Source organism: Typopeltis vanoorti, chromosome 20 (assembly GCF_054136105.1).
Source record: "Typopeltis vanoorti isolate ZY-2024b chromosome 20, IOZ_Tvanoo_1.0, whole genome shotgun sequence".
Lineage (NCBI taxonomy): Eukaryota > Metazoa > Arthropoda > Arachnida > Uropygi > Thelyphonidae > Typopeltis > Typopeltis vanoorti.
The window spans coordinates 5,813,548-5,837,906 of record NC_143568.1 but is presented as its reverse complement, the minus strand read 5'-3'; the positions used below and the strand labels follow the sequence as shown (position 1 = coordinate 5,837,906).

The 24,359-nt window shown below is 36.5% G+C and overlaps 1 protein-coding gene across 1 annotated transcript in view; it reads left to right on the top strand.

Moving 5' to 3' along the window:
* The first annotated feature begins 336 nt into the window (after window positions 1-336).
* Window positions 337-24,359, top strand: part of LOC150095207 (cilia- and flagella-associated protein 44-like) — a 267,172-nt gene continuing 243,149 nt past the window's right edge. The window contains exon 1 of the mRNA XM_090410619.1: window positions 337-531. Within this exon, the coding sequence (XP_090266745.1) occupies window positions 337-531 (195 nt within the window). The remainder of the gene's footprint in view (window positions 532-24,359) is intronic.

The window sequence follows — 24,359 nt, the reverse complement described above, 5'->3', positions numbered from 1 at the left end:
AGGAATGAAGAAACAGAGGTGGACTGATGAAATACTGGACTGAGACAGAAATCAGGTAATTTATTTGTAGATTTTAAGTAGACTTATAATGTAGAATAATTGAAAGTGGTATTATAAAGCATGATCATTTTCAAAATTTGATATTTAAGTTAATATCTTAAATTAATATGGAATAGTATATATACTGCTTGAATTTCATTGGGAATATATCCACATTGCCAACAGTTAATATGGAATAGTATATTTGACTTTCAGTCATATACAGCTTAGAGCATCTGTTTGTTTGTTTTGCTTATATGTATATATGGTTTTATTCATTTTGCTTACTTTCTCATCATGCAGTGGGATATTTTGAATGCCAGAAAGCCAGAAAGGGCAGAAGGTGAATCTAGAGAAGATGAAACTATAAAGGCTGCTAGAGAGACAATGGGAGATTATAAATTAAAAACCAGTCCTGAATATGTAGTCCCTAAACACTTGAGAAAAAATGTTGCAAGTAAAAAGGAACAGATATTAAAAATATATAAAAAGGTATTGGATCCTAGTATGTTACAATTTCAGTCATATTTGTATCACACAGATTTTGATTCCTAAATAGAATGTTTAAAAATTAGATTATAGAATAGAGAAAGAAATTTGGTTAAATTTAGTTGTACTTTTTTTTCTGAAAAGTAATAAACCAGAAATTACTATAAAATTAAAACAGTTAAGAACAGAATTGTTTGAAATACTAATTCATTCTATAGAAAGTGTTATTGTTGATTCAGTAGATAGGATAGTATAGAAACTTTTGTATGTTTTCATCCATATTATAACTAAACAAGATTATTAGAAGTGTGGTAAATGAGAGATGTCATAAGGTGTTTTCGAGGAGTGAGAATTAATGGGATAATTGACGCATCAGATAAAAGAAGCAGATGAACAAGCGAGCCTACTGATGGTGGCAGTCATTGTTGGCTGGCACAAAGTACTTGTTTAGACATAAATGGCATGTAAGAATGGATACTAGGAGACTGTTTTAGAGAATGAAATATAACAGTATGGTTGGAAGGATGGTGTGTGCTTGCCTGGGTATAATAATGGTGAGTTGAGACAAAGAGCAGGAATCGTGAATGGTATGTTGTCAGGGCTGTAGTGAAGAGAAGGGAGTGAAGTTTGTGAATGCATGGGATATATTTGAAGGAAGGATGAAAATGTTCAAAAGTGATAGGTTGAATTTGAATGGATTTGGTGTGAGTCAGTTAGACTAGTTGCTGCAAGGAGGAACAAGTGATGTGGGCAAGACAGCAGAGGAAGTAAGGGTGAAGCAAAAGATCAGGAGAGAAGAACTGGTGAGATTGGAGTGATTGCAAATGAGAATAGTAGTGTAAGTAATAATAATGATAGAACAAGAATGCAAATTGGACAGGAAAACAGGGGCATCAAGGTGGCCAGTATAAGGAGAGTGGATGTTGGAAGTAGAAGTTAATGTTGAAGTTGGAAGTGAATGTGTTTATGGGGATGGTCAGCATAGGAATGGGTTGTCTGAAGAGATAAATAGGCTAAGTGATGATAAAGACATTATTATTATTATTACACCCTCCATGGAATTGGCAGACTCATTGTGGGAGGTTCATTCAACTGACAACATTTAATTATGAATAGTTAGATGTAGGGAAATCACAACCTACCAGTGGCATGGGCAGGACTGGTTATAGACCTAAAAGTGAATAGCTGCATTTATTTACAAATGCCAAAACCATCAGAAATAAGGGAAATGAAATGGTTTCGCTGATTGAGTTTACTCACCCAAAAATTGTTGGAATGAGTGATCATGAAGTGATTGCCTAGGTTGTGACTAGCTACATGAAGACTTCTGTGAGGAAAGGATATATGTGGAATTACAAGTCTGATGATTATGAAAAGCTTAGGAGACAGCTTGGAGCTATAGCATGGAATGAGGTATTACGCAGGAGGAAGATAAATGCTATGTGGTAACTGACCAAAAGATATTTAGCAACATTGATGTGTGAATATATTCCAAACGTTAAGATACTGAATATAGTACATGTGAAATTGATGCATAAATGGATTAAGCATGATGTTTGGAAGAAGAGGATACTGTGGAGCCAGCACAAGATGAATAATGGTAACACTGGGAGTATAAAGAGTAGGCTAGGAAGGTGATTCACTTGGAAAGAACAGCAAATTTACAGTATGAGCAATAATGATCAAATCAGGTTAAGAAAAACCCTAGAGAGAGTGTGTTTCAGAATGTAGAAGGAAGAATTATGGTAAGATGATGATGATGGATGAAAATGGTAGAATCATAAGTGCTGCAGAAGTCATCATTGAGGTATTCAGCAAACAGTTTATAAGGGAGTTTCATCCTCAACAGAGTGAATCATGAAAAACTGAAGTGTTGAGGACATAGGGGAAGATGGCTTAATTATGAGTGAGCAGGAGATATATGAGGAAATAAATAAGCTTGATGTCAATAAGGCAATAGGATCTGATGCATATCACCATGTTTCTTAAGGGAATGTTCCAGAGAATTGGCAGTAGCATTGGGAATGCTTGTTTAGCAAGAGTCTTATAATAGCAAGGGAATGGAAAGAATGTAAAATTGTTCCACTGCACAAAGGTGGTGATAAGGCTATGTCTAAAAATGATAGTCTAATCTGAATATCTGGAGTTGTAGTTAAAGCTACTCTAGAGATTGACGAGAACTAGGATACAGAAATGGGCTGATAACATCAGTATTCTCTGTACTTGTCAGCATGGGCTGTTAAAAGGAGATCATGTTTTACCAACTTACTTATGTCCTATAACAAGGTGACAAATGTCTTGGACAAGGGGAATGCATATACGGTGGTATACTTAGATTTTGCAGAAGCTTTTGATAAACAGCCACACGACAAGCTATTAAATAAATTGAAATTGATGGGAATGGATAACAGACTTCTGAGTTGGATCAGTGACTGGCTGTCGGATAGGTATCAGAAAGTTGTATATGGGGGGATGCAGTATTCTGAAAGAGGCAAGGCACTAGTGGTGTGCCACAGGGGTCAGTTTTGGGACCATTGTTGTTCAATTTGTATATTAATGATATTGGGATAGGTTTACCTAGTGATATGTTGTTGTTTGCTGATGATGCAAAACTGAGGAGAGCAATGCAAAGTCCAGCAGATATTATGGGAGGACTTGAATAGATTGTATGAATGGGCAATTAAGTGAAACTGCACATTCATATAATAATGTTGCAAATGTAAGATTTTGAAATTTAGTAAGCAATGATGGGATACAAAGTTTACACTTAGTGAGGGAAACTTTAAAGGAGGTAGAGGAAATGAGACCTCTGGGATTGGTGGTGGTGGACAAATGTGGTCTCTGAAATTCAATGACCACATTGAACAAGTTGTGAAGTCATCACATCAGATAATGGCAATGATTCAGAGGACCATGATATGCAGAAACAAAGAGGTTATGATTTCATTGTATAAGGCCTTGTATGGATTATTGTTCACAGCTTTGGTCACCAGGTTTTTCACGGTGACAAGGTTATGTTAGAAAGTGTCCAGAGAAGATTCATAAAAGTGGTTAATGGTTTTTGGAATCTGGAGTATGAAGACAGAAAACAGATTGAAAGAATGTAAATTGCAAAGCCTCATGAATAGGAGGAGCCGGGATATAATTGAAACATATGAATTAGTCAAGGGTTATTATCGAGGTTAGGACGGAAGATATTTTGAATAAGGAGAAGGTAGAACAAAAAGCCTTCCCTGGAAACTATATAAGAAGGGAGTGAGGAACAGGTTCTTTGCTTAGAGAGTGGTTGGTGAGTGGAATGCATTGCCTTAATGTGTTGTTAATGTAGGCACTTTAAATCAGTTTAAGGCATTGTTTGATGATTCTGCTGTTGTAATATTTCTTGAATTTCATAGGAGGTTTCACATTCTAATCAATTTAAACTGCGGCCTGGTTGACTGAGTGGCTAGTGTACCTGCCTTCCAACAAACAGGTCACCGACTTGAATTCCACTGTGGGTATTGAAGTTTGTAACTACCTTTAGGTGGGCAATGAATTTAATTACCTGGTGTGAGATTAATGCTTTGCTTATTGGAAGCCTGAAGTCACCTGAAAAAGTTCCATATTTGATCTCTAGAGCAGGGTTTTCAGACTATGTAAAAATAAATTAAAGATGCCAAGAAATTATATTCTTCGTTTAATCCTTTATCCAAGTGTAAGCAAATAAAGTTTGTGCATGAAGTAACTTGACAACTGGGCAACTCGTATATAGAGGCCAAAGACTTTATATCATTTGCCTTAGTATACCATAATGCAAACCACATATCCTTACAGACATGTCTAATGCTGTGCATTATGGAAAGTGTCACTACTCAGACCGATTTTGACCTTTATTGAGGTGAAAAAGTAAAGGGGTGCTCATCATAGGTTTAGAGTAGTTAGTATAGGGGATGCAAGAGAGCCTGATAGTATTAAGAGAAAGAAAAGACAGATAGATAGCATGAGAGATAGAGAAAAGGCCTCGGCTCTTTTATATCATCATATTGCCAAATGCTATTGGTTTTTCTTTTTAACCAATCTCATATAAATGAAGAACCAAAAGACCAATTGAAACTAAAGCGCAAAGATGACTGATACCCAGATGATTAGCCTTATTTCAGTTAACTACCTTGAGTTAGCCTTCTCTGCATGGGATTGCTCTCCAGTCATCCCTGCAACTGACTATATGACCACATGGAATTAAAAGGATTATTAAAACACTTAAGGAATTGAACAACGTATTAAAGATATAAATTAAATTAAACTTTAATAAATATTTTCCAATTTTTCGGCAACATCACGTTGGCATCTTCTAAAGGAACTTACAAAAAAAGTTACATGCACGTAGGCACTACAACACAGAAACTGGGAATGAAGGTCTGCTGATGTAGGCCTCCCAAATTTGGGGCAGTCGCATACAACCAAATTTGTTGAGGTTTGGTAACCAAAAGGACTACACAGGTAAGCTGAATGCTCTTCTATTAGATCGGGCCACTTACCTCCCTGTCAATTACAATCCCACCAACTCTCAAATTAGAAAACTTCACAGGCTCCTTAAGAGAGTCACTTCTTGGCCTGTAGAAGTTACCAACAGATTAAAGCCGTTTAACTCTATACCCCCCCCTCCCCCGTATTTACGGACTTCCAAAAATACACAAAGAAAATGTGCCATTATGTCCCATAGTGGATGGCATTGATTCTCCCACATACAAATTAGCTAAACATTTGGCCAAAGAGCTCACACACTATACTGGCAACACACCATCACACATAAAAAACTCAGCCCATTTCAAAGCCAGCATAGAAAACATTACACTCCAACATACTGACATAATGGTCAGCTTTGATGTCTCCTCTTTATTTACAAATGTCCCACTCAAGGAACCTTTAGAGCTAATCCAAGCTAAATTTTCTCCTGATATCTCAGCCTTATTTCAGTTCACAATGAATTCAGGCTATTTCGTTTGGCATGGAAAATTCTACAAACAAATAGAGGGGACAGCCATGTGTTCACCACTCTCCCCACCCTTGGCCAATTTCTTTATGGAGACCTTTGAAGAAAAAGCCTTAGCCTCTGTCCCACAAAAGCCAACCATATGGCTTCACTACGTTGATGATGTGTTCGCTATTTGGCCACATGGCTCTGAAACGCTTCTCTCCTTCTTAACACACTTAAACAACCAACACCCCAGAATCAAATTCACTCTGGAAAAAGAGGAAAACAACAGCCTCCCTTTCCTAGACACACTAGTTACCCGCGAGCCTAATGGAACCTTGGTTTTCTCAGTTTACAGAAAACCCACCCATACAGGCAGATACATTCACCAACACCCCCCCCCCCCTCACAACAATATGGAGTAGTGAAAACACTATACAACAGGGCTAAATTAATCTGTTCAAACGACTTGGCCCTAAACACCGAACTGAATCACATCCTCAACACTTTCTCAGCCAATGGCTACCCCCCCAAAAAAATCCAAAAAATATTAGAACCTACAAACCACAGATCCCCTCCCCCCCTCCACAACAAGGATTACTCTAAATCCATCACCATTCCCTACATCCGAGGCACCTCGGAAAAGATTACCAAGATCTTAAAAAAACATGACCTGACCTCCTGTTACAAACCTTACAGAAAATTGGCATCCCTTATCTGCTCCACTAAAGACCAACCACTTCCCCTAGACCTACCTGGTGTTTACCAGGTCCCTTGCAGTTGTAAACTGTCTTACTTTGGCCAAACAGGCAGGACAGCGAATATCAGAATTTTGGAACACAAGGACTACATCCGTTTTCACAAATACAGTCATTCTGGGCTTGCGGACCATGCTCTGGATACACGCCACAGAATACGGTGGAAGAAAGCTACAGTGATACACCATAGCAAATACAAATTTGAAAGACTCTTTATGGAATCCGCCTCAGCCCTAAGAAATTCTTAGGGCTGAGGCGGATTCCATAAAGGCCTACATCAGCAGACCTTCAGCCCAATGGCCAAGAACACCTACTTAGCCCGCTAGAGGGCACCATCAGGACTGTTAGGAGAACAATAGCTTCATCTCTTCATTCTCAGTTTCTGTGTTGTAGTGCCTATGTGCACGTAACTTTTTTTGTAAGTTCCTTTAGAAGATGGCAACGTGACGTTGCCGAAATATCGGAAAATATTTATTAAAGTTTAATTTAATTTATATCTTTAACTACGTTCTTCAATTCCTTAAGTGTTTTAATAATACATAACCAACGTATAAGCCTGTCTATGAGAATTAAAAGGATGGAGCTATTTAAAAAAATCCTCTCATAGCAAGAATAGACAGAATTTTATTTTCCCATGGTGAATATTGCATAATGTGGGTGGTCTACACCATCTAGTCAGAAATTTGATATCTCCTAGAATTCTTCTAAATACAAAAATTGTCTGACTGAACAATGGAAGTTCCATAATACAATATTACAAAGTATTTGGATGTCATATTGTTGGTTTTCATATCCATGTTTCTTTCTAACTTTCCATAAATGCTATTTTAATTCATTAATTATAAAAATCAAAATTCTCTTTCCATTTCTGACAGGTGGTGGGTGCTGCAAAGAAATAACTTTTTCTGTTGTAAATAATGGAATGCCCAACACATTACATAGTCTGTTCAAAACGCAGAGCATGAAGGCAGCTGTTGAATGCATGTTCTACTGTTTCCAGTGTTGGTAACAGATGTCACAGATTGGATCGCTGATGTTAAAGTACCTCCATTTTGACAGTATTGACTGTAAGTCAGCCATATGCAATTATCCAAGCAAGATCCCTCCTGTTAGAATATCCTTGGAACTTCAATAAGCTATGAAACAAAGTGTTGTTGTCAGTACCCAACTGTGGAAGAAATTAATGAAAGAGATTAAAGATTTCTTTATACAAATTTATTTATTTTTAATGGAAAAATGTCAATGCCAGAGTATTGTAGTATTCGGGAACAAGCTCAGCTTTTGGACATTTATAATCATTTACTCCAAATAGGGGAAAATGAATGCCCAGGAGATCTGCACATTTGTGATTGATCTGGAATATTTTATGGATTTTTGAAGCTGTATTGCTTAAATAGGAATTTTAAGACTGGAAGCCCAAATCCTCTGTGCTTCTTTGAAAACTGAAGAAATTCCTTTTTAACTTCATGGTATAGACTGGACCAAAAAAATTGCACAGGCTTACTATATAATTGCTTTTCTTCAGCTTCTGTGATGTCTATATTTATTATGTACAGCTGAGCAGGAAAGATTATGATTTGAGCTATGGCTTTAGAAGAAAAGGAAAGTGGCATATTTTCTAGTCTTCTAAGGTTTCAAAGTTCTTGAACTGGTAATATTGGGTAAGTGGAGAATGGAATTCCAAGTTTGATGAGGGGTTAGCCTAAAAGGAATGCCTCCAAGATCCCACTTTCCAAAAACTTTTAATTTTGTCTTGTCACCATTAGTAGTTAATCCACTGATCTCGCTAAATTTTTCCAAAATACCAAAATAGATATATGGAATCATTATCCTTCGAAGTGCCCACTACATCATTGGCATATGCTAATACCTCATTTTCCTTCATAGTTGAAGTATCTGTTATTCCTCGCACAGCACTGTATTGTCGACTTCCTGTAAGAAAGGTTCAAGAACCAATGCAAAGAGCAATGGACTAAGAGAGCAATCTTGCTTGATTCCTTTTTAAATTTTGACCAGATCTGACAGGAACCCATTAACTAGGAGGCAGGCAGTTGAATTGGCATAGGCTCCTTGGGTAATGGATAGCAGATTTTTACCTACACCAATTTGCTGGAGGATGTGGAAAAGATTAAAAACAGAAATAGATTAAATTCTACTGCTTGGCTTGGAACTCCATACACCTGTGTGCTTTTAATTATTTATCTCATTCCCACTTTGAGTCCATTATTGATAATGTGGAAACATATCTTGTAGTTAGTATTAGATAAAGAAATAAAATTCCAGGCCTCACAGTAAAGTTCTATCTCTAGACCATCAGGTCCTGGTGATTTTTGTGTCTCGCATTCTTTATAGAATGCGAGACACACATCTGAAGTTACTGTGGTAACTTCAGATGTTGTAATGCTGTTAAGCCCATCTTGGATATGAACAGGAAAGTTATTAATGTTCCAAGAGTTATAACTTTCAACAATGCTATTGTCTTCAAACAGATTTTTGTAGTGTTTTTGTAAGGAGTGAAGGAGATCTTGAGTGGTGGACGTCTTCACCATCAATGCAGATTTGAGTGATAATCCTTTCTTTGTGGAATTTAGTGAATTGTCTATTGAAGAAATTTCTTCAATAGACAATTTTAAAATTTTTTAAATATTTTAAAATTTCTTTCTTCTACTTGTTTCTGCTATCCAGTTCTATCTCTATATTAATGTTTTTAATGATGTTGCTACATTCTATTGCATTGGTTTGCTATGAACCAGCTTCTCTCTTTATATAAATCTTTTAACTTTTTTCTTTTGAGGAAAGCCTGTTCCTTTTACCATTCCATCATATTCTGTTTTACTACTTATTTGGATTTTAACCACATATCCCAATTCCAGGTAACATTATTCCAAGTTGAACAGAGGATCTGAAATTTTGTTGAAAAGATCAGTGGTAAATTTGGTGGAAGTCTCCTTGGTCCAGAACTGATCTCTACTTGTTCCATGCAGTGGAACTGGATTATGATCAGACATGTTGTTGTCAAGATGTTTTACATGAATTATCTTATTTATAAGGGAAGAAGAGATCTAAATTCAATGAAGACAGGTAACGATACCTTGATTCATATGTGTGTAAGTCTGGAGATTAGGATTGCAAAACGTGATTGTATATGTCATTCTCTAAAAACATTGTTGATAAAGTGGGATATGTTTTTAACTCTGCATATCCCACTTTTCAACTTCTGTGGTGTCCTCCTATTTTGTCTAATGTGGAGTTTTCAATACAATTCCAGTCTCCACAAAGAAAGGATTATCACTCAAATATGATAGGAGTAATGTTAGCTTGGTCGACCTTTGCTGCGAGTTGCCCAGTGTTGTATTACCCTACCCCAGTAAGGTAGTACAACACCACATTCAGTCCTGAAGATATTTTCAGGTGCAAACTTTGTTTGCTCACACTTGGATAAAGGATTAAACTAAATTTATTATTTATAAACCTTATTACACATCCACAGTATTTCCAGTCTATTGTCAAGATATTACAGAATCACCCAAGGAGGGGAGCAAGAATAAGAACTGCTACTCCATCCTTGTTAAATCCTCCAAAGCTCCAATAAAAAAGATGTGGATATCTATCTGTTAAAGTTTTTATATATCTTTATATCTTCAGAAGTATGTTTCTTGGAGAAACAAAAACCTTATATTATGGCATAGCTTAAGTTTATATATAGTTTCTTGTTTAATTTGCCTGTGGAAACCTCGTACATTTAATGAGGCAATGCAAAAAGGAGATGCTATGATTAATGAAGTGTTACTAGTAAATCTTTAACATCTAAATTTTCGATGAACCTGATGAGGAGCAATTGTGTAGCCTGCTTCTTGTAAACTGTTTTCCAGTTTTTTGCAGTTGCTTTCCATTATTTCAATTTCATGCCAATCATTCTTGATTTGGAAGCCAGTTATTTTCTTTTCATGTAGATGATAATCACATTGAGAAAACTTTGAATCAGTGAACTTGATTATGTTTTCTTTAATTATATCTCTCGCTTTCCCTTTATTAGCATGAGATGGTTCTTCATACTCCATAAACTCTTCTGAGCCTGAAAACCCATTTGATGATTCACAACCTTCTCCATCTTTACATTTTTATTACTTCTTTTTTCTTTTAGATGTAAAAATAAAAAAATCCTTTTTTTATTTTTTTTCTTTATCCTCAATTTTTTTTTATGAATTCGTCTTTCCTTTTTGATGATCTTGTCTGCATATAAGTTCTTTCAGTTGTCTTACTTACTTTTCTGTTTCTTCTCCAGTTTCTCGTTGTAGAACAATTTCATGCTTTTTGCATTTCATTTTGTATCTGTTCAGTTGTTATACTAGGTTCATTATTGATAATTTTAACTGATGTTGTTCCATCTATATTTGATTGGGAAAGTTGTTCCTTCAGATCTGGATTTTTGCGGCTAATTTCTTACTGGTTTGGTCATGCACTTTTTGTGATTTTACCAAGTGTTGTTGTTTAAAAAGCACCGTCTTTACTAGACCAAATTGGAAGATCTGGGAACTCTTCATTATGCCTCTCAGATATATACGGTGTTCTAATTGGCTCTACTAGTGCTGCCACTCTTTCAGTGAAAGTTCTAAAAGGACAGGTGTTAATGCTGTGTTCAGAACTTTTGCATTTCTGACAAGGTTTAAGATGCTGATTAGTGATATATCCAATCTCCATGCAGTTGAAACATTTAGATTTGGGGCGGTTACCATCCAAGTGATCACATGAACCACAACACAGGCACTGCCTTTGTACTCCAGGATAGTTTACCATAACTTGAGTTGTAATGATGTTGATAAAATTTAGTATAGGCATCTCCATATCCATTGTGAAGGTGACATCACCAGAAAACCGATTTGGATCTTCACCTCGTAAACCCTTTCGTATGTTACTAATCTTACTGTCCGCACAGTTAGCCAAGTGGCTATGTGCTTCGCAACCATATGCCTGGGAAAGGAGTGTCCTGGGTTCGATTCCTGTTGCCAACGTGAGGAGCTTAAGGATCTTTCCCAGACATAGCCAAGTTAGCTGGTCTTGGGTGTAGACCACAGGGTTTTTCTCCCCAGTTTATCTGGGGTATTTCCTCCTGCAAGCTGGCAAACTGGCCCCTTGAACACACGCATTTACAGACATAGAACACAGTGGGAGGCATAGGCTAGCCACCTTATCCTCGGGATGGGTACTACTTAGAAGAGCTAAATAGCTCCGTAACAGACCACTAGGCCTAATATGTGAAAGGAAGAAGAAGAAGACTAATCTTACCCCATTTCGAGAATGTCTGTATAAGAATTTCATTACTGTTCTCTATATATTCCATTGGAAATGTTTATATTTTCTTACTGTTTTTACCTGGCTCCTGACCATTACAAGAATAACTGTGTTGAATAACTGTGTTTGAAAATAAAACCATGTAATAATTTTTCCTTTGTTTCCATATCTTTAGCTACAATTAAATACACCCAATTCTCCATTTACGCAGTAGATTGGTTCTAGAAAAAAACGTGTAAAAAAGAATACAGTGCATATGAAAAAATAAAAGAATGGTTCCAGATGTGAAAACCTGTTGTGAACAATAAGTTATTTTCAAACAAAACATATGAAAATCATTGAATAAAACTATTTAATTTTAATGGAATATTTTTTTATTTTAAATACTTATTTAAAGTATATACATATGTATCTTTCTTAAAGAAAATACAGTAGTGTGTCACTAATTTCTTGTTTAATTTGTTTAAACTGGCGTTATAAAACAGAAATTTGAAAATTCCCAAATATGCCCTCGCATGTGGTTATTAGTTAAACTTTATTCGCTGTCACTTTCTGAGAGTAGCCGCATCCTTTTGGGTGAAACTGGAATTAAATCACTTCAAACACTTTGGCGATCCTCTTCATACTGCAATGGCGAAACATTTTCTTCAGTAAAAGGAACTAAATTAGCACTAATTTCAAATAATTTTGAAGGTTGTTTTTTTTTTTTTTTTTACCATGAACTCTATAATTAATCATTGAGATCCTGTTTTGAATAGATGTTTGTATAATTCTTCATATCGTACCATACATGACTTCAGTTCATGTTTAAATTGTTCAGCTCTTTCAGTATTTGGATCATGTATAAGAAAATGACTTTGCAATTTACTAGCCATTTGAAGCCCTTCTTTGATTAATCCTGCAGTGAGTGGAATCTCTCTTTCTCTTCATCATGATCACTTTTTTCTTTTTCATTGAGATGCTCAAGGACAGCTTCTATTATTTCGTCATCACTAACAGCCTTGTCAACTATCAATTCTTCAATATCTGCAGATGAAAAATCATCAAATCCTTCTCCGCCAACTGCATGTGCTAATCTGATGATAATAGGATATTCAGTTGCATGCAAAAGGTACAGGATTTTTCTTTTTCACACATTCTGGCCAAGTAGCTTTCCAGCCTGCATTTAAAGGTGATGATTTCAATTCTGATAACGCCAGTTTAGCAAGTTTGATGCAATCCAAAATAGAAAATTTCTTTCACACATCAATAACTCAGTAAATGATCCTTATCTAGGTTTTACAATATGTATTAGAATGTTCTTCTTATGTAGTAAGTTTTGTATGTAGCGATCACACTCTGGTGTAGCGGTTGTATTAGGTGGTAAAAAAACAAAATTCCACATTGGATATTCTAAAACAGGAAGGCCAGGCGCATTGTCTATAATCAATAAAACTTTAAAGTCCAGATTTTTTTTCCACCAAAATATTTAACTTCTGGGACAAAACATTGATGGAACCATTCATGAAAAATTTCTTTTGTAACCCATCCTTTTTTTTGCCTTCCAGTGCACTGGTAACGTGTTAAAATCCACACCTTTCATTTCCCACTGTCTTAGGGATTGATTAATGAGTAATGGTTTTAATATATGATCTCCTGAAGCATTGCTGCAAAATAGTCACACGATCCTTAGCTGCTTTAAAGCCACCAACACTTTTTTGTGATTTCGCTACATAAGTTCTACTTGGCATTTTTTCCCAAACAAGGCCAGTCTCATCTGCATTCCAAACTTAATCAGGAGTGTAGCCACCATTTTCAATTATTTTGGAGTTTGAAAAAAATTTCGCAGCTGCCAGCTCATTTGCAGATACGGCTTGTCTTTTTATTTTTACATTATGAAGTGCGTATCTTTTGAGAAATTTTATAAGCCGACCTCTGCTTACAGAAAAAATACAGTTGTTATTTGATGTTGTTGGCTCCTTTATTGAATCTGTTTGTACACCCATAATGCTTTCTGTTTGATGATATTTCTGTCTAAAGGTATTCCTTTTTCTGAGCAATCTTCTATCCACATCATTAGGGCCTTTTCCATCTTCACTTTTATAATGTCTCTTGTATACAATGACAACTTGGCATGTAATTTTGTTCCATAAAGAACAGATTTTCTAACGGCTGCTTCATTTTTCTTAATCGTTCTCATGGTAGCTTCGTTCAATCCAAAATATTTCCCTAAGGATGTTGAACCTTCTCTTGCAACTAAACGATCTAAAATTTGGATCTTAGTTTCTAAAGAAATAGCTCTTTTCTTTTCTTCTTCTGTCTAGCTGAACTATCTGACCTCGTGATTAATGTGGTAATGTTACGAAAATAATCAATAATTAATTTTATTAATTTGATATTACAAGTACAAAACTTATTACATTCATTTCCTAGAATGGTACATATTCTAGGAAATGATAATTATAATGGAAATATCCTTTTTAACAGAACTGAATTCAAACAGAAATTTTAAAAAGAAGCACCATTTGAACCCTGTTAAATCAAAATAGAATTGCTTTTGTTTTCTAAACCATGTAAAAAGAGAATTAGCTTTATTTCCCTCCGCTGTACTGGGTGAACGAATAAATCTTATTAGCACCAACTATCTCTTTTAAAACCTTAGTCACTCATCTTGCTTTTTCACATCCTGGAATTTTAATTCTTAGAGTTCACACCCTAGGAGGAATTGGTACCATTATCTCAGGTGGGGAATAAGACTAAAACCTCTGCATTTGATTGTGAGAGAGAGAAAAAAAACTTTCAGTTGTAAGACTGAGAATTTAAATAATCCCGTGATATAGAAATAATTATACACCACCAGCAAATACTCTATTTGAGCTACTATAAAATGGCAGATATGATACTGCTAAAAGTAATCCTTAATGCAGATATTAACTGCACTTCCAGCAATCTTAATATTTACTTAAAAAAAAACAGTGCTACTGGGGATAAAACCACCACTAGCACTAGTAAATTAAAATCAAAGTGAAAAATAAACTAACAAAAACCAAAGTACTTATCTTGCCTAAAACCAAGATATCATCAGCAGGAGCCAGACTCAGAAATGATACCAACATTGAAGTAATGTAGAAGTCATATTTCCATATACAAGTAACCAAAAGGTGTCACACCTTATTACTAAATTATAAATATTTTTTATATTTTAATTATATATATAAATTAAAAATGCCAAAAAATTATATTCTTGGTTTAATCCTTTATCTAAGTGTAAGCAAACTAAGTTTGTGCGTGAAGTAACTTCACGACTGGGCATCTCATATATAGAGGCTAATTACTTCACATCACTTGCCTTAGTATCCCATAATGCAAAGCACATATCCTTGTGCCTAGCCATGAAGTTGCTTCATGTGCAAACTTTGTTTGCTTATGCTTGGATAAAAGATTATTATTATTACATGACGCCTCCAGGGAGTCCAAAGACTCATCGAGGCACTCATTCTACAGCTAAATGTCTCCACCACTCAATCCACCAACTACAATGAACTGAAACTACACTAATGCCATCTACTGCCCACTACCACTAGTTCACAGAAAATCACAACATCCATGCCCATGGTGGGATTCGAACCCGTAGCCTCTTGGCTGGAAAGCGGATACCGTACCACTCGACCAACCAGGCCGGCATTAAACCAAGATTATAATTTTTAGTATTTTTAATTTATAGTATAACCAAGTTGAAAAACATTTAACAAAGATATGTAAATATAAATTAAAAAATGACAGAAAAAATATAGAAAATTGATAAAAACCGTAAAAAAAAGATCATTATCCCATCCCAGTACAAATGTATTATAGGTTTACTAATAACCTTTTGTTGGTGAGAACCATATTAAAAAATAAATAATTTTAAGAGCTGCCAACCTGGTTGGCCAAGTGATTAGTGCATCTGCTGTCCAGCCAAAGGGCTGCAGGTTCGAATCCAACCATGGACATAGATGTTTGTGATTGTCTATGAAAATATTAATGGTGGTAGGCAGTAGATGTCATTGGTGTAGATGTTGCAGTGCGCTGTAGTTGGCAGATTGAGTGGTGAAGATGGAGAATTGTAGAGTAGGTGCCCTCCCTCAATAAGTCTTTGGACTCCTTGGAGGTATCTGATAATAATAATAATTATGTCAGCTGAGGGGTCACTTCTAAATTGCATCTAACCCACTTCCTAAGTACTTACTGTTCAGTTTGTTTTATTACTTAATTTTTTTGTTATTGCATATAATGTGATTTTTAAGAGCTGTCAATTTTTTAAGGATGAAGTATTTAAAAAGATTTGTCAAATTACTGTTTAAGCAATCTGATTTGTTGTGGTGCCTCTGACATTGATTTCCATTTTCGTCCATTTGTCTAAAAATTGTAAATAAGAAATCATATTTACCTATACAATTGCCAAAAGGTGTCTCATCTTATTACTAAATTCTCTGGATTAGAGCAAGACATTGGAAGTTTTTTCCCATTTGGTTAAACTATAATAAATTTAGTTTAATCCTTTATCCAAGTGTAAGCAAACAAAGTTTGCGCTTGAAGTATCTTCAGGACTGAGGCAACTCGTGGTAAAAGTGGACTAAGCTCTCATCACTTGTCTTAGTATCTCCCATAATGCACATCTCCTTGTGGACATGTATAACCAAGTGGGAAAAAACTTCCAACATGTTCTAATTGAGAAAAATTTAATAATAAGGTGAAACACCTTTTGGCAACTCATATAGGTAAATATGACTTCTCCATTACTTCCACCTTAGTATCATCACCTCTGGGTCTGGTTCCCACTGATGAGACCTCATTAAAGGTCGAAACCAGTTGGAAGCTTGGGTTATGAATGGCAATGCTGTAGCCCATGAAGTTTTAACTGAGGCTCGGCTGTTGCTGTGACCCAGGTTCTGGGGGTTTACGGAAAAGTCACCCCCAACATTTTTCCCCAAGCACATTTCGCCCCCTGTAGATAATGAGTAGGTTACAAAAATGTAAATACAGTCATCTCTTGATAGCTTGAATTTTTTATTAAGTCCCAGCCCTTTAGTGGAGATTCAATGTTAAACTCTCGATTACTCGAACCGAACTTCCGATAACTGTAACTTTTTCGAACAAATTTTTAAAATTACATTTGTGTGCAAATTGTCACGTGGCTTTTAAACTAATTTCTCCCTTTTTGTATGTCTTCAGGGTTCTCTTTCCATTATGAAAGTGTTAACTGGAATTGTTAATCCTTTCACAATGGAAAGAATACATACTCGATCACGAGGGCGATAGTCATGTAGTTAGTGATGGACGTTGGGAGGGGGGGAGAACAGTGGACAGCAAGCATTTGCTGTTTTCGCCACCTCATTATCGGCGGTGCATCGCGTGAACAAGCTGAGCATCACAAGCAGTGCAATATCTACATATTATTTTTGCATCTTGATTGATATCCTGTGTGTACGATGGCAAAAAGTGTTCCGTCAATAAGAGGACAAAAGAAAATTTGGTAGACCATGACAACCACATTTACGTGTTTTCAAAGAGAGCTGTAGATAAACAACATGGAATCTTGGTTTGTGAAAAACGTTCCACCTGCAAAGGGTGTGTTTGGACAGAGGGTTTGGAAGATCCAGTTGTGAAAGTCGTAACTAAACATAACCATGCAGCTCAAGCTGCAAGGTTGGAAGCTTTGCAATTGATTGGTCAAATACGGTAACATGCAACAACCACAAACGAACAGCCACAGCAAATTGTTGCATCAGTAATTGCAGAGGCTCATGCCAATGTCACGGCATTACTTCCTAAAAAGGATTCACTTAAAAGAAACATTTGTCATGTTCGATGCAACAAATGGTACTCCTGCTTTACCGAGCAATCTCTAGGACCTAGTAATTTCACAAAATTATCAAGAAATTATTATCGATGGCAATGTACAACAGTTTTTGATGTATGATTCTCAGGACGAACTGCTCCCTGGTTGCATGCTTATTTTTTCCACTAGTAACAATCTTCAGTTATTAGTGCGTAGCCAGGAGTGGTTTTCTGAAGCAACTTTTAGCACAGTACCCATGCATTGCCAGCAGCTTTATACAATTCATGTGGTTCAATTCAATGCAGTTATTCCAGTGGTCTACGCGCTTCTGCCAAACAAAACTCGTGTCACATACATCAGTTGCTTCAAGAAGTTAAAAATCTACAACCAACCCCAACCCCAGCGACTTATGACAGATTTCGAACAAAGTGCCATGCAAGCCTTCCAACAAGAATTTCCTAGTATTGTAAATACAGGTTGTATTTTTTATCTTTCCCAAAGTGTTTGACGAAAGGTATACAGAATGAAGGTTTAAAAGCCCGATACGAACATTTGCTCTTTGGATTCGAATGATTCCGGCATTGGCATTTATTACTCCTGCTAACGTTATTCAAGCATTTGAAGATTTAGTTGAAGCTGGTGACTTCCCCATTGAAGCTATGGTGATTGCAAACTACTTTGTAGATACATATATTGGAAGACGAAGAAAACGGAGAGGCTGGCAATTACCCATTTTTGGCATCGAATTGTGGAATGTTTACACACAAACACTGAATGATCAGCAACGTATCAACAATGGCGTGGAGGGGTGGCACAGGGGATTTCAGGGAACTTGTGCTACTTTATTCCCAAATATTTACCGATTCATTGATTTTTTAAAGAAACAACAAGGGCTACACAATTTCAAAATCACACAACTAATTGCTGGTAATTCAGGCAATCAAAGAAACAAGAAGTATGCTGCAATTTCTGCTAGAATCAAAACAATAGTCCAAGATTTTCAAAATTGTAATGTAATTGATTACCTTAGAGGTATTGCATACAACTTAGAGTTTTAAACAAGAATAAAGTGCATTTATTCTATTAAAACAAAATAAATTAGAATTATTAAAAAATTAGGTGTATTATTTATATTTTTGTAGCTTACTCATTATTTACAGGGGGCGAAATGTGCCTGGGGCAAAATGTGCTGGGGGGTGGCTTGGTGAAACTTTTCCGGATCCTGGTCCTGTGGGGGGGTAATGAATGGCAATGCTCTCTGTGGCCCATGAAGTTAACTGAGGCACGGCTGTTGCTGTTACCCCTGAGATAACATATGAGCAAATGAACAGCTCTGCTCAGTGGTGGGGTGAGCCTGCCACAGGGTACAGCCAATGCTGGGGTAAGAACTCTCAGTGGCAGGATGAGTCTGTTACTGAGGGGAACAATGCTGAGTTTTTGGAGTTTGACTCGTACTTGAACATTCAATAAAGGTCAAAACCGGTCTGGGTAGTGGCCTTAATGCATAGCATTATACATGTCTGCAAGGAGATGTGCTTTGCATTATGGGAGATACTAAGACAAGGAGTGATCAGAGCTTGGTCCACCTTTACCACGAGTTGCCTCAGTCCTGAAGATACTTCAGGCGGAAACTTTGTTTGCTTACACTTATTATTATTATTATTAGACACCTCCAGGGAGTCCATAGACTCATTGAGGGAGGGCAGCTGCTCTACAACTCTCTCTCTCCACCACTCAATCCACCAACTGACCACCAGCTGAGCGGTACGCTAACCACTCGGCCAGTCAGGCTGGCACATACACTTGGAAAAAGGATTAAACTAAATTTATTATAGTCTAACCAAGTGGGAAAAAACTTCCAAGAAAGAAAGAAGAGCAGCGACCGTTCTACAGATAATATATAGATGTATATTACATTAAGTAAGGCAAGGTCCAGCATCAGGTACCTCAAGTTTGCTCTTCCATACTCACTAAAATGAGCCCTTGAGGGTAACAAATTGTTTTTGTGCTCTGAGGATGCTGGATACAATACCAGCAATAAGTTAATAAATAGTTATTTTCTTGTCAGTTTGTGTTCTCATCTATACGGTTAAAATTAATCAACATGTACAATGAACACATAAGCCTTTCTACATGTTCATTTTACTTCACTAATGTTTGTATATTTGATTCTACTACAGTTTCTGTATGAAAGCTGCTTGACTTTAATTCTTTTTAAAGGCCAAGGAGTGTGAGACTGACACTGACCACTCAGCCTCATTGGCTGAGTGGTCAGCATATACGCTCTCCAGCCAAAAGGCTGCAAGTTCAAATCCTGCCGTGGACATGGATGTTTGTGATTGTCTGTGAAAATACTAGTGGTGATGATGAGCAGTAGATGGCATTGGTGTAAATGATGATGATGGTAGTTGAGTGGTGGAGACAGAGAGTTAAGTAGGTGCCCTTTCTCTATGAGTTTTTGGACTCCCTGGAAGCTTTAGGTAATAATAAAAAATTTCTTACATATTTTTAATGTGATATTGCTTTTCATCTTCTCAAATATCCATGCTCTTATGTTCGGAAACAGTCTGAAGATATTACAGTCAACAATAACATATTCAATAAGACTTTTCTTAGTTTTTGTGACTTCTCTCCACATGAATTTGTGGACAACTTTTATTATTATTATATTCAGTCCTCCATGGAGTCAAAAGACTCATCATGGGAGGTCTTTTCTAAGAAACACAAGTCTATCAAGACTCATCGAGGGAGGTCCTTCCTAGAAAACACAAAGTCTATCATACCACTCCTTAAATGCATTGACCGTTCTCACTCTCACCACTCCATCAGGCAATGCATTCCATGGTTCAACCATCCTCCATGCGAAGAAACCACTCCTCACCCTCTTTCTCACAGTTTCCTTTCGTAACGTCCAGGGATGGCCCTTGGCATGACTCCTTCCCGTTGTTCAACTAAGCGAAAGAACTCCCCAGTGTCAACCCTGTGACCACTTCTCAACAGCTTAAAAGTCTCAATCATATCACTCCTTCTTCTTCTATCCAGCAAACTCTGCAGTCCACACTCAGTCAGCCGATCCTCATAACTAACATTGTACAGTCCCGACACCATCTTTGTTATTCGCCTTTGTACCCTTTTCAGAGTTAATTTATCTCCTTCAAATCCTGGGGACCAAATCTGTGAACAATAGTCTAAGTGTGGTCTGATCAGAGTCTTATACAACAGAATGATAACCATTTTATCTCTGCAGGTCAGTGTCCTTCTCATTATTGCAGCAATCCTCTGTGTTACCTTCACTACCTTTGCAATATGTCCCCTAAATTTCAGGTTGCTATCAATCATCAACCCCCAGATCTCATGTCTCCCCTACTTCCTCCAGTATAACTCCTCCCATAGAGTATGAAGTGTCCAATCGATGTGTCCCAAACCTCAAGATCTTACATTTTGCTGCATTAATGTAGGGCTATCACATCTGCACTATTACTAATAACTCTTCCCAGCTTCGCATCATCCTCAAACAACCGAATATCCCCTTGCAGTCTACAGACAATGTCATTGATATAAAGGTTAAACAATATAGATCCCAGTACTGAGCCCTGTGGAACCCCACTTGTAACCTTCTACCTTATTGGTATAGCTCCACCATACACTCTGATACCTATTGGTCAGCCAATCCAGAATCCAGTTGACCAATTTGACATCCAGATCCATGTTCTGCAACTTGAATACCAGCTTATCATGTGACACCCTGTTAAATGCCTTTGCTAAGTCTAGGAAAATGGCAGTATATGCCTTTCCCCTCTTCTAATGCTCTTGTAACTTTATCATAAAAGGCTAGCATATTGCTAAAATATGAGCGCCCCTTCACAAATCCATGTTGACTCTCACTGGTAACAATACCCTTATCTGCCCAATGCTGTATATGGTCCCTCACTACTTTCTGAATGTTATGCCCAAAAATGGTATTAGTATGACTAATCCATGACCTGAACAGAAATCCAGTAAGTATTTGGCATTATTGTTAGCTTTGCTCTTTTCTCCAAATCTTCCCCAAACATTTCTATAATATCTAGTATTATCTTTCTACTCAACATTTTAGATCTCCAATAAGGATCAGCTTTTCTTTTTCTTTAATTTAACTTATGTCAGTGAGCGTCTTTAATTATGCACAATACTCTGCTTCTTCTTCCTTAATATACCAGAGAAAATACATTAAGCACAGCGAAGTCTCATTGTCCAATTCCATATCGTCAGTTTTGCCCATTGCACTATTTGAGATTGCCTACCATTCAAGAAGTTTCTTTTCTTTTCATATTTAGTGTTGAATAGCATAGCAACTGTGACGCCCTGATCATTATTGCTAAAAAATAACATCTGTAGTTGTTATTTAGAAGATTGTCACCTGTTTTGTCTTCTTTTTTTTGGTAGCATGTTCATGTGGTACTTCTGTAATTCTTCTACTAGCCTTCTTTCTTTTCTTTTATTTCATAGTAATACGTTGATCAGCATTCATTGTATAGAATTATAGAGACAAACTATCACGTGTTAGAGTAGCATTTCCCAACCTTTTTAAGCCCAAGGACCAGTAAAATGCTTAAAACAATTCTACGGACCACTAAGTTATTTAATTTTTTTTTAAATGTATGTGGGTATTTCCAACATATACATTTACATATACAACATTTTACATATACATAAACATATACAAATATATGGAAACATAATTAAGTTGGAAGTAAACAATTAAAAGTGTATCATCACTGAACAAAGTTTTAATTTTTATTAAACAAATAAATGTATCAGTTTCTGATTTTCTGTGGACAGCACCTTCCCACTGAAATCCCCATTCATCTGCCCACGCTGATTAAGCTCACCCCACAACAACATTTTTAGTACCGTTGGTACCATGGGCAAATGAATGGGGAATGTCAGCGCCGTCCTGCTAATACCTTCATTCATCTGCTCACAATGGCTTTTATCTTTAATATCGATGGGATATGCTTAGGATATTGTTCACAACAATGCTTCGTCAACAAGGAGTGATACAAAATTAGAATTACATTCATTTACAAACAATAAAACTTCATGCCTTAATTGAAATAAGCTTGTTAGTACTTTTCCCTGGAAATCCAGCGAATTTCAGAATGAAGCAAAAGTTGTATACTCATATATTCACTGTCCATTTCTTCGCAGAATACTGAAAATAACTTGTTATTTAGCGGTCGAGCCTTAATAAAATTAACTAGCTTTACAGCGTTGTATAGCACAGTTTTAAATTCTGGTAGCATTCCTTAGGAGGCCAACCTTTCCCTATGTATGAAACAATATACTCGATTCATATCAGGAGCCACTTCCTCGACCATAAAAATAACCCCCCAAATATGCCTGCCTGTAAGGGCTCAAGTTCCATTCAAACAAAAGCCCATGCATTTTCCCCACTGGATCCCTTTGTGTATTATGTAATTATTGAGAGTGTGAAATATTTCTTCTCCGGTTGTTCGGGATGACAAAGTTCTACAAAACAGAATATCGTCATGAATGTTGTTATCATGTGCATATCTTATGTAGCATATTAACTGCGAATCATCTGTAACATCAGTAGTCTCGTCTATTTGTAACACATAATAAGGACTCTTCTTAACTCTTTCGATTAACTGAGATTCTACGTCACCTACCATATCATTAATTCTGCAACCTACAGTGTCATTGAAAGAGGAGTCAAATCAACATCTTTTAGTAACTTGTTGCCAAACATAGTTTTTACCACATCTTTTATTGTTGGAAGTAATAAATTTTCCCTTATAGAATGAGGTTTCCCTGTTTTCGCTATTCGTAAACATAAGAGATAGATGCTTCCAGTGCCTTGCTATTAATCGAACCCATGGCCAAAACTACATCTTTCCCATGATTTAATGTCACTAAACATCGCTGAAATTGACATTTTTTTTTTTTTCAATTTGCTTATTTTTCACATCACAATGTTTAGTTTCTAAATGTCGGAGTTTTGCAGGTTTCATGCACTCATTCAACAACACTTCATAACACAAAACACATTGAGGTTTCTGTTCACTTTCTTCTTCACACCAAGCAAACCCAAATTCCAAATATGAACTGTTATATTTCCTACTGTATTTTTTCTTTGAACTGCTTGTTTCTTCTACTTTAATAATATCAGATTTACTCACCATTACAACACGTGTATCGCAATTAGGGTTAGCATCACCCGTTTCATTTGCTCTTCTTTTCAAAGTCCTGGTTCTAAGCCACTTTTCCATTATTAACACGTTCGCTGCCATGCAACTTTGGCATAGTCTGTTCCCATACGCCAAGCAATTTCACTTCTTCAAGGTCAGTACAGTAATCTTGTTGCCAGCGTTAAGCGTCATACGAGTATACTCGTAGTTGACTTGTGCAGAGTATATACCATCTATGAGAATACACAGTTTTGATGCTAGCTCCACAAGCCAAGCATTTTCACTTCTTCAAGGTCAGTACAGTAATCTCGTTGCCAGCGGTAAGCGTCATACGAGTATACTCGTAGCTGGCTTACCAACTACGAGTATACTCGTAGATGGCAGCGAACGTGTTAAAAAATGTTTCCGAAAAATATATAAATACTGGGGTTAACTCATGACACACTTTGTCCAAGTATCATTTAGTACTTTTGAAGGTATACCGAGCCTTGGTTGAAGGAGGAAAACATTTAGTCATAAAAATCAATAAACAACAAGCAATTGGATGAAATGTGGATAACACATGTTCACTTCAAATCTGACGAAACAGCAAGGGAAGGCGGAAGCAACAAAACTATACTGTTATTCATTTCACCCCTTTTATTATGTGTTATTCTGCTGCTACAAATTATTGTAGTGCCAGAATGATGAGTAATAAAAGAGGGGCGAAGTGAATAACAATTATAGTTTTACTTCTGCTTTTGAACATTCTGACGCTATTTGTTATTTTTTTATTAAATTTTAATTATTAAATAAATTTATTATTAATAATTTTCTTATTAAATTTTAATTTGTTT